Consider the following 16,291-nt stretch of genomic DNA (forward strand, 5'->3'; position numbering starts at 1 on the left):
TCCCGGTCGCTGCTCCACCCCCTCTGCTGATCCGGGGAGGGCTGCAGACTACCACATGCCTCCTCCCATACATGTGGAGTCACCTGCCGCTTCTTTTCACCTGACAGTGAGGAGTTTCACCAGGGGGACGTAGCGTGTGGGAGGATCACGCTATTCCCCCCAGTTCCCCCTCCCCCCCGAACAGGTGCCCCAATCAATCAGAGGAGGCGCTAGTGCAGCGACCAGGACACATACCCACATCCGGCTTCCCACCCGCAGACACGGCCAATTGTGTCTGTAGGGACACCCGACCAAGCCGGAGGTAACATGGGGATGTGAACTGGCGAGCCCTGTGTTGGTAGGCAACAAAATAGACCACTGCCCTATCCAGACGCCCCACTATATCATGTTAACATGCATAAAAAGCACACATTAATGTTTAATGACTGCCTTATAGGTAGAGTCTAAATACACTGACCCTTGCACTGAATCCAGTCAACTGTAATAACTAGGACTGCAACAGGTAAAGAGGAGCATTTTGCTGCACCATACTTTTTTTTTTTAAATCAAACTAACAAACTCAACAAGACATAATACGCTTGCCGTTCAGTCAGGGTTCCCTTTTCAGGCGAAGTCCAGAATCTCTAGTTAATTTTCAATGAAATGACAAATAAAGTGTCCCTGGTTCCTGATTCCATGGAAGGATGACTAAGGGACAGTTGTCAACACTTCCCTCAGTTCAACACACACACACATGCCATGTAGGGCCCAGGCTCCTCTGTCCATTTCAAGTTTAATCCCCACATATTAAGACAGCGCTTCGCCTTGATGAGCCGCTGGGCTCTCCGCCTTACCATCAACCCTCCAACCACACCCACATTTACTGTCTTGATCTCATAAATTGCACTGTAACTATGACATTTAATCCTTTCTCTCTAAGTAGCACTTACCATCACACAATAAACTGCTTCTGAAGTAAAAAATAAGTGCTATGAATTATCTGCAAACACTATTTGAACGAGTCGAGGTGTTACGTTTCTGTGTCTGCCGTGGTTCCACATTCGTCTGTGCCTTTCTAATTTTATCTGGCTGTCTGTTGGTGGCCCCCGACCCCATAGTATGTACTTCAAATGGAGGGTCTATTTATACATGGTATTAGCCAGAGCTGGTTTCCTGGGGGTTTGGTCAGAGTGCTGGTCAGATGGTGGCGGCAGGCTAGAGGAGCTTGGGGCACTTCGTCTCCCCGGTTTGGCTCTGTCCTACAGGCTTGGCAACATACGAAAGGACTGCTGCCACGGGGCTGGATGGGCATAGGGAACATTACTGAGTCTCCACCTGAAATTCACAAAGATACACGCACGCACGCACGCACACACACACACACACACACACACACACACACACACACACACACACACACACACACACACACACACACACACACACACACACACAACTGCCCATGGTTGCCCTTCTATTGTTTAATTAACGAGTATGTGTCATACAGGACTTGGTTGACACTTGGACAACATTTGGTGTGTAGTGTAAACAAACTAGTCTTGTGGGTTATTTATTTTCATTGTGGGGCGTCCGGGTAACGTGGCAGTCTACTCTGTTGCCTACCAACACAGGGATCGGCGGTTCGAATCCCCGTGTTACCGCCGGCTTGGTCGGGCGTCCCTACATACAATTGGCTGTGTCTGCGGGTGGGAAGTCGGATGTGGGCGTGTGTCCTGGTCGCTGCACTAGCTCCTCCTCTGGTCGGTTGGGCGCCAGTTCGGGGGGGAACTGGGGGGAATAGCATGATCCTCCCACGTGCTACATCCCCCTGGCGAAACTCCTCACTGTCAGGTGAAAAGAAGCGACTGGCTACTCCACATGTATCAGAGGATGCATGTGGTAGTCTGCAGCCCTCCCTGGATCGGCAGAGGGGGTGGAGCAGCGACCGGGACGGCTTGGAAGAGTGGGGTAATTGGCCGGATACAATTGGGGATAAAAAAAACCAAACATTATTTTCATGGATAAAGGGGTGGCATTTTGCCAGATGCCTTCATCTTTACTGATTCTCATCATCTCAACAGTTCATGCCCGCTCTAACACAAGGGAGGTGCAAATCCAACGACAACGTACAAATTTCTATAATATGGCTCACACTTACTCTCTCAATGGTTTTTACATATTTGAACACTGGAGGACTTTTGTTCAAGGTCCAGCATTTATCTACGCTGTTTGAGCAGTGTGTTCACTAGGGAATGATGATGGGGAAATGCTGCACTAATCCATTTTATGACCTCTTACATGCTCAAATGCACACACAAACACACACACACACACACTCACACACACACACAAACACACACTCTCACACACACACAAAGATGTGTGCATAACTTGTCACAATTAACATCAACCATTTCCTGTTGGGGTCATACCGTTCCAACATTGTGTGCTCAGCTGTGTGAAACATGTTAGTGCCAACTACTGTACTGACAAGTGATGCACTGCTGCTGATGTTGACAGCAGCAGTGACAGCAGTGAACAGCATGAGTAGGCCCATGGTTATGTCCAGGACCCTTTGCAGAGCACTATTGATTGATTCATCAAGGAAATGACTACTCGTTTGTTTCCCCCTTTTTTTTAAGAACAGTAACCATAGAGAACACATCCCTCTCATTTCTACATTCAGCCCTCTCTCATGTAAGCTGTTTACTTTGTTCTTCCACTCCCTTTCCTCTCTAGCCTCATTTCCTCCTCTCAGTCCTTTGTTTTTTTTTAAACCAATGCCAATGTCCGTGTGAATAGATGCCACATATTGACAATTAGCTGCCCCCGGGGCATGTGGGCCGAGTGACAGAATAACTTATTGACCACAACTGATCCCATTAGGCTATACCGAGTGTGTGTCTTTATGGAGTATGTTTGTGTTATATCATTTGACCCAGTCATCATCATGGCGTGACAGTTGCCACCTAAGAGCTCGCCTTACGTAACCGACTTCTGATGTGTGGGTTTATAACAATCTTGTCATCTGATGTTATTGTGACCTATGTTGACTAAAAACCAGCAAAAATCAGAACTCCGGTAGGACTGGGATTAGATCTGGAGTCCTGGATGGTGGGGGGAAATAAACATGCTATTCCTCACTCACCTGATTTCTTATCTTGTCATGAAAAGGTGGGTGAGTTATGTGATTGGGATCTGAGGTGACCTGAAAACCCAAGTGACCTGTTGCAAAACTAACATGTAAATATAAAGCTGAGTTGTCATATGTTTTTCAGTGAAGGCACTTGCAGTTCTCGGCAACTTGCTGTAATTAATTCAAATATATTACTCACCAAATTCAAATACAATGAAAAATAGGCCGACTTAACCCAGAAGGACAGCTGGAGGGGAGCTGGTAAAGTTTGTCTTCTAGTTATTTTTTTTCTTCCTACAAAAAAACAGACGAACATCCTCTTCCTGGTGTGATTTGTCATTGTTTTTCTTTTTACCAAATTCACATGCTTATTTACCATAAAGCCAGGGTGGCTGATGCATGAAAGTCACACGTATTTCATCACCATCGAACGCTGATATCGTTCTTGGATCTGTCTGTAACAAGTTCAAATCATGCAGAGACCAGGTTAACTGATTCAAGCACGGACCAGGGAAGGAAGACGTGGACGACCATCTCAGGAACTAACCGAGAGTTGAGAAGATATTATCACCATCAGCTGTGAATTCCCTATGCCCACCATTATTGGCTGACCCCTGGGGTGTTTGTTCCAGATCTGTGCCCATGCTCGATGTGCCAATCTAAGAATTGCACAACAACACCTCTAGAATAGTTTTTCTTCAGTTCATAACCTTTTCCTTTTTTCCATCCTGCCCTCTAGTGAACTCAGTTTATTTCTTGTGCCAGCAATGTCCTTCTCAAAGCAAATAGCCCAAAGCGCTATCTACTGGCAATTATGTGAAGTGCAGAATTTAAAAGCTGACCAATGACATTCAGACAGCGCAATTTAAGAATAAATAAGTTTACTGTACGTCTGTCGTATAGTTACAATATAATATCAAGGGGAATAGTGAGGAAATAATGACATGATCTAAACCTCATACTTTTTAAACTAAATTCGTGTATTTGTAAACATTTATACTTGGAATGATTACACCTCATTACATCATACGATTAACAATAAGTGCCTTCTGTTTCACCAAGTAAACAGTATTTAATATAATACACACAGTGTAATTGTCTGCCACTGGCCCACTACTAGCAGATCCAATTCTCTACAAAGTTGTGTTACTGCATCAGAGGTCAAAATGAGATAGATATTAATGGTACATATAATTTGGTTACCCTACACTGCCGCAACATTTTGGACAACAGTATGAAGACATGGAGCAAAACAACTGATAAACAATATACCTTATGAACTGTTCTCCCACATATGCCAATAACAGACAAAAAAAAACAAGCAAAAACAGACACTCATCTGCTTCTAACCTTTGTAGACATAACCACAGAAATGTCATGAAATGTTAGTTCTCTCAAAAGCTAACACTTGTGTTTAAACCCTGTTGTTGTACAGTATGAGTAGGATGCTAACCCAAATAGACAGCCATTTTGGCCCCTTTGATTTCTCTGCATCAATTTTGTTTTGTCTGCATCAAATCATTCACTGGCCAGAGATAAATGCAGAATCACACATTTTACGTGTCAATCTCAAACATATCAAGATATCTGACAAGACATTAGAGTCCATGAAGGTAATGCGCTATGTCTGTGTGTAACGGATAATCTCACTCAGGTCATAGCCCGTCACAGCAAATGCATAGCCATCCCCATCACAGAACTTGGCCCCGCAGATCTGAGTGTCTGTCACACACTCATTGTACATGTGGGCAATCTAGAAGGAAGTGAGCAACTACAGTCAGTCAGCGTGACTTTGAGTTAAAGAAAAACAAATATTGATATAAGCACTTAACACCAGGTTATCACAGTACTAATTTGATGTATGCAGACAATTCTATTTAAGTTCTGGTCATGCTTGATATGGAAACTAATATCTTCCTGAATTTGTGATTGGTTACCTCAACACTGTTGGTCTCTGGGGTCAGAGTCAGGTGCCACACTCTCACTAGAGAGTCCTCAGCAGCAGAGACAAGCTAAAGTACACAAACAGAGTCACACAATGACAAACAAACTAACGGGAAATCCCTCAAATAATAAATGTTCTATATAAAAATGTATTAGGTGCTAAATAAATGCTGACTACAATGGATGGATGGGTGTGACAGACAGACAGACAGACAGACAGACAGATAGACAGATAGATAGATAGATAGATAGATAGATAGATAGATAGATAGATAGATAGATAGATAGATAGATAGATAGATAGATAGATAGATAGATAGATAGATAGATAGATAGATAGATAGATAGATAGATAGATAGATAGATAGATAGATAGATAGATAGATAGATAGATAGATAGATAGATAGATAGATAGATAGATAGATAGATAAACGCATTGAGACAAAAAGACACTGAAGAAATTGTACCATCTTTCTTCTCCTATGAAACTCACCAATCCAGAAAAGGGGGCAATGTCCAGGGAGTAAATCCAACGAGCATGGGCATTGACCTCAGCATGCAGAATTCCCGTCACAGCCTCATAAATACGGATCTGGCCTGTGCCGTATCCTGCTACTACTGTACCTTTCCACAGCTTGACTGTCGAACAACTCATACTAGGAAGGGTGATGAAGATGGGCAACAATTGATTGAGGAAATAAAGGAGAGTAGAAAGTGAAGAATGCACAGAGGAGTAGAACAAAGAATGAGGATGGTAACCATGGGAAGAGGAAACGGGAAAAGGAAGACAACAGATGAGCGATGAGGGCAGTAGATAGCATTCTTTCAGATAACAGACAAGCATGTGAAGGGTAATCAGAGGGTAGAAAAGTGGACCGGGAAAATACAGAAGGATAGGGAGGAAGTGAAAGGAGATAATGGCCATAACAGATTTAGTTGGACACTTCCCAGTGTGCATACTATGGAAGTGGGTGAAATTATACTTTGGTTTGAAACAGTTATGCATTTTCAAACTGTCAAGATAATGTTAAATTTAGGATCAGAAATATCTCCACCATGACATAGTGAAAGAGACTTACTCAAAGCCAAGGATCTTGTTGAGCAGTTGAAATTCCTCCCCTGACTTCCACACACATAGGCTGCCAGCATCATCGGCACTGACCAAGTCTGCTATGCACTCCTGAATGAGAAGAGAAAGAGAAGAGGAGAGGTGCAGGGATTATTTCATTCACAGATGCTTATAATTCAGAGTTAATAGAACCACAAATTAACTTACAGTTTCTGGCTGATATAACATTGCACATATAAATATACTCACAAACACAAAAGAATGTATGTTTAAAGCCAGTTTGAGAGAAATGACTGTACTCCTTTGTTCCATACCAAGCTTCCAGAGCATTCTGAGGCAATGTCAGTGATGGCCTCCCTGTGTTCTTCTAGGACTTCAGACAAGGTGATATTACTGCCTTTGCTGGGAATGTCAAACACCAGTATTGCACCAGATGACACACCTAAAGACGGAGAGAGTCAGAGAGACAAACAGATAAACAGAGAGATATGGGGGGGGGGTTCAATTAACCTAATGGGGACTACCTTGTGATTTTGGGCTATACAAATACACTTGACTTAATCACCATGAAGAGAATATGTCACTTAATACTCACCTACACATATGTATTTCTCTCTCACTGCTGAAATCCCTCTGGCAAAAATGGCCTGAGCTGGGACATACAATAACCTTGTCAGTACAAAACGTTTGTGCAAAAAAAGCCCCACATAAACAATAGTCAATATCACGACAAGCATAACCAAGAGCTACTGTATAGTTACTGGACTGTATGTTAACTATTTTGGCCAATAGCACTGATACTAGCACGTTAAAAAAATATGTGGCTACGGTCATATATGGTCACATTTTTTTCATCAAGGCCTGAAAGAGCTCAATGCCTTTCTGTGATGGGAAACATTCACATCAGTGTTCACCATTTAAGAAAATGGTTAGCTAACGTCCAACTGATTGGTGGTGTAACTTAAATAAGCCTGGTCAGTGGCACCTGCAGAATTCTATCTCATAATACGCACAAGAAAGGCAACAGCCAACTTTCTCTGTGTCAAGTCTCATTTATGTACACACAAAAACAGGGTACCACTACTATTTAAGTCCGGAACATGCAGACATCATACATGCAAAAGTAAATGCCCATGAACATAAACACACACAACACATGCAGAACTAAGGGATTTTCTGAGCGAAGCCCACAGCACTTTTTGCTGCTATTCACTGCTGCTGTTGAATGCTACGCGCTTCAGCACTGTCTTTCAAATAACAAAAACAAGTATGCCATTAAATGGTTACATACATATGCAGCAAAAATGCAAGTTTGAACATTAGGTTTTACCTGTAGGGGCTTCTGGGGTATCCAGTGCATGCCAATACACCATAATAGAACCGTCAGCCTCATACATCTGGAACAAGAGCATTACTTTAAGGTGAAATACTGACGCAATAGAGAGAGGGAGAGGGAGAGAGGGAGAGAGGGAGAGAGAGAGAGAGAGAGAGAGAGAGAGAGAGAGAGAGACAGAGACAGAGACAGAGACAGAGAGACAGACCCACCTGGATACCCTTCTGAGAAGTCAGCACCAGGAGATCACGGGTGGGTAGCACACACCAAGCTGCCTGTTGCAAGAGACCAAAGATTGTGATTTAACCAGCTACACATATTTGCTAGCGCGCACTCATATAATGCTGCAATAACTGAGACTTTACCCTGTCCACCAGAAGGTACGTGAAAGTTCTAGCGTACCAATCCCACCAGCACGTCACTGGGTAGGGCAGCTTGGCACGAACACATCATGTGTTACGCAGTATGAACGGATTGCAGGCATGGTTGAGTTTGCAACGTGATCTGACCTGCATGATGAGTGAGGTGCTGGTGGCCACGTTAGGCTCCTTGGACTGCAGCTGACGGTGAGAGTAGTTCAGGCCGTCCCACGAAGCACTGACCATGTTGACCACATTAGCATGGACCACCGCGAAGTACGTGAGGCTTCGAGGGGCGATGCGCAACACGCTGAGGTTGTTAAACAGTGCAGACGCACTATTTTTGATCTGTATGCTTTTCTCTTTGTGGTACATGTTTTAAATATTACACTGTGACAGGGTGAATGATTGACTTGCCGTCCGTTGTAACGACGATCAGTCCCGCTCGGAAAGCACACACCTTGAGACAGAGACAAAATAACGGCGGTGAGACAATACAATAATAGTATTTGCCGAGGCTCAAATGGCGTGAATATTTTAACATCGACAGCTAATATTAACAGTTAGTAAACGCCGCCTTAGCACTAGCTAGCGCTAAGCTGGTGACTTTTTTAGCCAGCCGACACAACTTGGCGAAAAAGATAGCGCCAGTCATTTTTGTTTCTTAACCATGATGCTGGCTTTCATTTTCGACCACAGTAATTATACTTTGAAGAAATGTAAAATACCAGCTTTCTCCTGACCGATCATTACAGCTAATTAATTGAGATAGCTACTTTACCAGGCGATTACCTTGGCGTCCGGTGCAGCCATAGAAACAGTTCCGCCTTCACGCTACGTCACGAGTGTAGTCAGTTGCCATAGCAACTCCCTGAAACGCTGCATAGAAGTAGCGTTACGTACAATATGATTAACGTGGTGTAGAGTAGAAACGTTTTTTTCCCCCCGATTCTTCTTCAGAAAATGTAGTTTCGTCTTCACAGTTGAAATAGTCTATCGACTGCCCGGCCTGCACTGGTCTGATTTCGTCAAGGTATTTTTTTTGTTTACCCTATTTGGCTTGTAACTTTAGGCAGTGATCTTTCTGTGAACTCGGCTAGCCTACGTATTGTATTGGTTAATGCTAAATTGCTAACGCTAACTAGGTTTACTTTAACTATATTAAACATCAGAATCAAGGTAGGTTACCTTGTTAGACTGGGGTCTTTGGATTTCCAACAGGACATGGAAAGTTTTCATGAAAAGTTGTGTAGATGGTAGTTAACTTACCCAATAAGTTAAAACACCTCTCTGTTTTTCTGTCATGCTCCATCTCAGTGACTTCCATGGGAGACTGATGCGTTTATAACTCCCATTCGAAGCGAATCACTCGTTTACAAATTACTCTTTAGACTCACTGTTGTTTTTGAATAGATATGCATCACTACATTTACCTTCAGTGAGTGCCTTGAAAGAAACATAGGGATCACCAATTGTGTTACTTGCATCACATGCATTGGTGAATCAAACCCATCCTAAAATCACTCTCACGAATCATATCTAGACTCATCAACACTTACAATGTTGCAATGTGTATTATTCACAGAGGATTTTGGAATGGTTGCAATGGTAATGGCAATGGTTGCCAGGAAGATGCCAAGTCTCAACTGACTGCAGGTATCCCCATCCTTACAAACAATACAGTGGCATAAGGACCGAAACCAACGACTAGATTCATATGCAAATTGCCGTGACCATTAACTAGATTTACAATGGCAATGTGTACTATTCACAGAGGATTGGGGAATAGTTGCAATCACAGCATTGTAAGATGGCAACAGATGTACTCTTAGCCCCCCCCCCCCCCGGTTCAGGGAAGGTCGTTCCTTCTTTGACCCCCTGTTCAAACCAGCGTTCCTCACTATCAAGAATGTGCACATCCTCATCCTTGAAAAAGTGGCCACTGGCCTGTAGATGGATGTAGGGATATAGACTGCAGAGTCCTGGCCTGACGCGTTAGCTCTTCTGTGTTATGCCATCCTCTTGGCCAGCGTCTGTTTGGTTTCTCTGATGTACAAGTCACAGTGCAATCCTCCCGGCACTTTACAATACTATATTGCTCTGTTTGTGCTGGGAGACCCGATCCTTGGGGTGAACCAATTTCTGGTGCAGTGTGTTTTTGGGGTTTGAAAGCAACTGAGACGTGGTGTTTAGAAAATATGCGTCTCAACTGTTCCGAACCTGCCAACATATACAGAATCAACCACTGGTTTACGCTTAGGCAGCTGTTGTCCTTCTGCTCTCTTCGATTGGCTGGTGCACTGTTTGGGCATCTTCCTGGCTTTGACAAACGCCCACTTAGGATAACCACACTTAACCAAGTCCTGTTTAATGTGAGAATTCTCCCCTTCCCCAGTCTCTGTATCGGTGGGGATGTTGTCACCTCAGTGGTACAATGTCCTGATGACTCCATGTTTGTGCTCCAATGGATGATTGCTGAAACCTTAAGTACTGATCAGTATGTGTTGGTTTACAGTAAACATCAACAATCAAATGTCCCCCATCACCAATTGAAATTTCACAGTCTAAGAAGGCTAACCTGTCATTTTTCGCATCCTCCCTAGTGAACTTGATGTCATTGTCCACAGAGTTAATGTGGTTGGTGAACTGTGGTACGTCCTGAGATTTAATTTTAACCCAAGTGTGGTCCACAAATCTGAACCAATGGTTAGGTGGTGTCCCTGGATAGGACATCAGAGCCCTCTTGTCCACTCCCTCCATATATAAGATGGCCACTATCCTCTTTCAATGTTGTATTCTGTAAATTGTGTAAAAACAACATTCATTGCAGGTTGTCCGTCTTGGGAGAGAGATCCCTCGTCTGTTTCTCTCCCTGAGGTTTTTTCCTATTTTTTCCTCCCTGTTAAAGGGATTTTTTTTAGGGAGTTGTTCCTTATCCGACGCGAGGGTCTAAGACAGGATGTTGTGTTACTGTAAAGCCCCTTGAAGCAGATTGATAATTTGTGATATTGGGCTATGCAAATAAAATTGACTTGACTTGACTATAGGTGAAACTGGGGTTTCACCCATGCCTCTGACTATAGTACTGCCCCCTGTATGTGAAGTGTGTGGACTGAAGACACAGCTTCAGGAGCAGACACATTTGGTCAGTGTTAAGTGTGGTCCTATTGCTACGGGTGGGGTCGTTTTGTAATTTCATATGGACTACCTCCACTGCTTCATCAACAGGAGCGCATATGAAGAGAAACGTAACTTTATAAGAAACCATTGTTTCATCCCTCTCCATAATGATGTCCCTCGCCTTAGCCACAAAATCCATAGTGTTCTGAATGTGATGTTCATTACTGCCTACCAACAGGTTAAGAATAGATGCCAGAAATTTAGAAATGTTATAGGTCACTGAGTTAATCATACAAAACAGTAGACTGTAATGGCATATCCTGTTTTTGTATCTTAAGTAACCCATACAGATTAGGTGTCGCTTCCCCTGTGTATAACCTATGGTACAAAATTCTGTCAATAGCATTGTCCCGTTCTAACAGCTTCAGACAATTGATCACCTTTTTCTTGTACTGAGCATGCATAAAACCTTTTCAAGGAATAATTTCCAGCCTTTACCATCAATATCAATAACCATTGCTTGATTGGGAAGCTGACGACCCCCCCCCCTCCAAATGGCACACTCAGCAGTTTACTGTGATGTACCAACAGTCATCATGGGCTACAGGAACAGTTGAAGCATGCAGCTTGAAACAGCCCAAAAATCACAGTGTGTATCTAGTCACTCAATTCATTTTTGCCATTCAATGTTTTCTCTTCTATTTTATTTTCATATCTCAGCATCAGCCCCTGAACAAATATGTCTCGCGCTGCAGTTAGAGCCTATTCTGATAAAAGTGGGCAAAAGCCCTCTGTCCTAGCAACCACTATGCAAATCCCGGACCCCCATATAGAGGAGATTGACCCTGGTTGCGTCATCCTGGCCCAGTGGGAGGATATTTTGAGAACTGAGGAAGCCGAGGACGTTGTAGGAGAAATTGTTGAAGAACTCTTAAGCCATGTCATGGAGACCTGCTTCAGGGGGTACATTCAGAAACAGGTACAACTAAGAAGAAAGACTCATCATTTTAATTGTATTCCATGGTGGATATTGCATTACTGATGTGCTGCCATTTCTGTTTTCAGCTGGTGCCTTACTCTATATCCAGGGCAAAAGACTGCCTGATTCAGATTTTGGAGTGGCAGTTCTTCCTCCGAGATGAAGGAGAAGGACCTGAGGTGGCCTCCAGAACCGAGGACACAGAGCCTCTGCCATCCACTACAGACTCCTGGGCTCAAGGATGTGTCCTTGTTGTGCAAGCCACACCTCAAAATCCCTCCTCCCCTAAACAGGTACTTGTTATGGCTTGGTCTGTAACATGCACATAATACAAGTTATGCTTTTTATTCATGACCAATATTAGTTTGGACAAGCAGGTAACTACTAGAATTTTACTCATTATTAAATGTAGAGAGACACTGATTCTTTGGGAGGTGTAATCCATCACTTCACATAAGAAGCAAAAAATGAATGTATCAGTATTATAGTATTAGAGTTGGGTGACAATTGTGTTTTTATGGAGACTATTTTTAGCAGAGGATATAATGGCTTTAGAACAAGCAAAATTAAACTCATATCAGCAAGTACAAAGGACCAAGTCTTTGTGCATTTCTAAAGGGATTGTGAATGTAGTTGAGTCAAAGCAGGTGTAGCAAATTTAAACTTTTAAGTGCTAAAGTGAAAGTCCAGCTGGACTAGAAAAATATGTTTTAACAGCAGAGAAAAATTAGTTTATTAAAATGTGCATTACCCAGACTAACTGTGGACCAAACATGGCATAGTAGCCAAAAGCAAAAGTCCTCTTTTTATTGGTGAAAATCTTTCCCTCCATTTTGTTTTCAACAGGAATCTTCAATACAACGGGTAGCTAAACAAACAGAGCCAAGATCCGATCAACAACGTCATATGATGGCCCAAAGCAGTTTTCCAGATCAATGCAAAAAAGACAAAAAGCCCAGTGAGCCTCCAGAAAACAGGACTTACAGAGTACAATCCCCTCTCCTGCTGCCAAAATGTGAAAAGAAGAAACAAAGGCAGATTCACTCTCCCATCAATATGGCAACAGACAAATTGCTGCATTCCCCAAGAACCTCACTGTCGAGTTCAGCCAAAGAGGAGAATGAGAAAGAAAAGGAAAAGGCAAAAATTGAACATTTTATATCAGTTTCCAGATTTGGGTCATTATATCAGAATGAGGACTACCCATCCATACTCAAATTGGATCATGCCTGTCTGCCTCAGCACTGTGTCTTACCTCAGTATGAGATTCTTGGCAAAAATAAATACCACCTAAAACACCATCCTAAGAGACCAAGTGGATTGCCTATACCAGAAAAGAGACCTAACAAACAGCACACAATCTTGAAAGTACATACTTTGAAGTCATCAACCAGCTACCTGGATCAGCCAACCCAGTTCGGGGCTGATTTCTGCTTGTCCCTCAGGAAGAAGTCCAGTCCCACCGGGGTTAAAAGAGATGGGACAATTCCCTTCTCTGAAACTCTTAGACTAGACACTATGAATTTGGCCCAGGGTGTTTCCCTTAAGGATGCTCGGGGTACCCAATTTAGCCCACTCAAAATGTGTCCACCATGCCAGCTGGAGCCCAGTGCTGAGCTTAGGCCAATGCAGAGCAATCCCACATTGCCGCTGTACACTGTGGAACAGCTTACTGCAGGTCTACTGCCTCAAGTCACCCCACTGCTCTAATTAGAAGATGTAACCATGAGCTATACACTCAAGATAAACATCAAGTTCTTAACTTTGAGTAGAATGAATTTATCAGTGGTTCGGATAATGGATGGATGGATGAATTTTCAGTTTGAGTTGAAAAACGATTTAGATTTGTCTAATGTTCTTTGATACATTTGTCCTGTTTGAATTACAAAGCCAAAGCTGTAAACTACACATTCCTGAAATAAAATTCAATACATTTACACATTGTTACCTAACATTGGGATACTTAACTTTTTCCTCATATGTGAAATAAAACTTTTTAGTGCTGTTTCAAAGGCAAATACAGAAGTGTTGGAAGTTTTATTGATGCCTACAACAGAACTTGAGAGGATGATGATGAAATATTTCATAAGGCATCTGATGTGAGGCAGGCAAGGACTGCGGCAGAGATTGGCGAGATTGAGGAGGTGGAAGGAAGGCCCTAAAAAAGAGAAATTATTTTTCTGGTTAAGGAGAAGGCCAGAAGGAGTTACATTGTGTCTTTGTGGATTTAGAGAAAGCATATGACAGGGTGCCGAGAGAGGAGGTGTGGTATTGTATGAGGAAGTCGGGAATTGCAGAGAAGTATGTAGGAGTGGTGCAAGATATGTATGAAGGAAGTGTGACAATGGTGAGGTGTGCAGTTTAAATGACAGATGGATTCAAGGAGGAGGTGGGATTACATCAAAGATCGGCTCTGAGCCCTTTCTTGTTTGCACTGGTGATGGATGGGTTGACGGACGAGATCAGGCAGGAGTCTCTGTGGACTATGATGTTTGTGGCGGATGACATTGTGATCTGTAGCAAGAGTGGGGTGCAGTTGAGGAGAGCCTGCAGAGTTGGAGGTATGCGCTGAAGAGAAGAGGAATGAAAGTCAGTAGGAGCAAGACGGAATACCTATGCATGAATGAGAGGGAGGACAGTGGAATGGTGAGGATGCAAGGAGTAGAGGTAACGAGACGAAGGCATATAAGTTTAAATACTTGGGGTCAACTGTCCAAAGAAACGGGGAGTGCAGAAGAGAGGTGAAGAAGAGAGTGCAGACAGGGTGGAGTGGGTGGAGGAGAGTGTCAGGAGTGATGTGCGACAGAGGTACCAGCAAGAGTTAAAGGGAAGGTTTACAAGATGGTTGTGAGACCAGCTATGTTATATGGTTTGGAGACAGTGGCACTGATGAAAAGACAGGAGTTGGAGCTGGAGGTGGCAGAGTTGAAGATGCTAAGATTTTCATTGGGAGTGATGAAGAAGGACAGGATTAGGAACGAGTATATAAGAGGGACCGCTCAGGTTGGACGGTTTGGAGACAAAGCAAGAGAGGCAAGATTGAGATGGTTTGGACATGTGTGGAGGAGAGATGCTGGGTATATTGGGAGAAGGATGCTGAGGATGGAGCTGCCAGGGAAGAGGAAAAGAGGAAGGCCAAAGAGGAGGTTTATGGATGTGGTGAGGGAGGACATGCAGGTGGCTGGTGTGACAGAGGAAGATTCAGAGGACAGGAAGAAATGGAAATGGATGATCCGCTGTGGTGAGCCCTAACAGGAGCAGCCGAAAGTAGTAGTAGTGGATTTTTATCCTAGCTAGTTTAGCTACTTAATGTACCATAAGATTCAAGTTGCATTTGATCATGGAACAGTCGCATAGTAAAACACTGTTTTGTGGGCCTTAAACCTGCACTTACATCACCTGGTCCCAAGATCAGCCCAGCACATACAGCTGGTTTTTCACCTCTTAATGGTAGCAAACTCACAGAAATAGTAATAGGTTCAATTGCTTCGTAAGACTTAACTGTATTAGAATATTTTGTCACCACTAGTAAGGGAGCCTCTACTTTTCCATTTCATCCATCCTCTTTCCAGTGGGTCTACTATTCGTCAGTGAACGAGTCTGCTTTAATTTAAAAAAAGCTGAATCAGTTCATCTGGACACAACATTTATTGACAGAAATGTCTAATCACTCATCCCAGTGACCTCTTCAGTCTCAACTGACTGCTGGTATCTCCACCCTTATAAAGAGTACAGTTGCATAACGACTGAAACCAACGACCAGTTTCATATACATAGGCGTGACCATAAACTAGAGTTACAATGGCCATGTGTACTATTCACAAAGGATTTGGGAATGTTTGCAATCACAGGTGTGTCCACATGAACTGATTCTTTTTTTGATTTTCTTACCTGGGTTATTGAGCATGCATGAAGACGTTTGCTTTAATTGTGGCGGCCTCTATTATTTATATTATTATCATCATTGTTATTATATCATTATTATTTTATTATTATGCTGTCAGCAGCAGCTGCTGCTAAGATAAAAGCTATAATGGTGATGACGACGATGACATTATTATGAATATTATTTGACAGAATCATGCATTTCAAATTCGTTGGTGTGAAGAGTACAACTTGCGAGGGTATCTACTTGTTTGATTTTATTGGCGTTTGGCCCCCCGAAACGTTGCATTACTGCCACCTACTGAATTGTCAAAACGTCACAGTAATTAAATTGTACACCCAAAGTGATCCCATTCACAACACCCACTCTATAACTCAGACCCAGTCTGAGTTGATGCAAATCCTTCCCGCAGTGCAACATCTACATCTTCCCCAGATATGTGCACTCCGTTCAGACATCTCCTGGCAGAGTCCAGCATCATCTTG

General features: G+C 43.0%; 2 protein-coding genes across 2 annotated transcripts; one reads left to right on the top strand and one right to left on the bottom strand.

Moving 5' to 3' along the window:
- Positions 1-4,012: 4,012 nt before the first annotated feature.
- On the bottom strand, positions 4,013-8,264 carry wdr54 (WD repeat domain 54). The gene is made up of 9 exons (XM_056291965.1): positions 7,972-8,264; positions 7,675-7,737; positions 7,460-7,526; positions 6,725-6,781; positions 6,444-6,571; positions 6,140-6,240; positions 5,554-5,716; positions 5,053-5,127; positions 4,013-4,868 (listed from the first exon to the last, which is right to left on the bottom strand). Exons 1-9 carry the CDS (start codon positions 8,194-8,196, stop codon positions 4,737-4,739), a joined length of 1,011 nt encoding a protein of 336 aa, XP_056147940.1. The 5' UTR covers positions 8,197-8,264; the 3' UTR covers positions 4,013-4,736.
- On the top strand, positions 8,088-13,929 carry LOC130112512 (uncharacterized protein C2orf81 homolog). Its single transcript, XM_056279909.1, has 4 exons — positions 8,088-8,136; positions 11,662-11,920; positions 12,007-12,213; positions 12,767-13,929. Exons 2-4 carry the CDS (start codon positions 11,681-11,683, stop codon positions 13,628-13,630), a joined length of 1,311 nt encoding a protein of 436 aa, XP_056135884.1. The 5' UTR covers positions 8,088-8,136; positions 11,662-11,680; the 3' UTR covers positions 13,631-13,929.
- Positions 13,930-16,291: the final 2,362 nt, after the last annotated feature.

The sequence above is a fragment of the Lampris incognitus genome, chromosome 1, assembly GCF_029633865.1.
Source record: "Lampris incognitus isolate fLamInc1 chromosome 1, fLamInc1.hap2, whole genome shotgun sequence".
Classification (NCBI taxonomy): Eukaryota; Metazoa; Chordata; class Actinopteri; order Lampriformes; family Lampridae; genus Lampris; species Lampris incognitus.

Bases quoted from the DNA above. Each gene is read 5' to 3' on its own strand.
- wdr54 (XM_056291965.1), bottom strand. From the start codon at position 8,196: ATGTACCACAAAGAGAAAAGCATACAGATCAAAAATAGTGCGTCTGCA. The intron at 7,527-7,674 runs GTGGGTCTGTCT...CTCTTGTTCCAG, and splicing joins CTTCTCAGAAGGGTATCCAG to ATGTATGAGGCTGACGGTTC. The intron at 5,717-6,139 runs GTAAGTCTCTTT...CACCCTTCCTAG, and splicing joins AACAAGATCCTTGGCTTTGA to TATGAGTTGTTCGACAGTCA.
- LOC130112512 (XM_056279909.1), top strand. From the start codon at position 11,681: ATGTCTCGCGCTGCAGTTAGAGCCTATTCTGATAAAAGTGGGCAAAAG. The intron at 11,921-12,006 runs GTACAACTAAGA...TTCTGTTTTCAG, and splicing joins GGGGGTACATTCAGAAACAG to CTGGTGCCTTACTCTATATC. The intron at 12,214-12,766 runs GTACTTGTTATG...TGTTTTCAACAG, and splicing joins ATCCCTCCTCCCCTAAACAG to GAATCTTCAATACAACGGGT.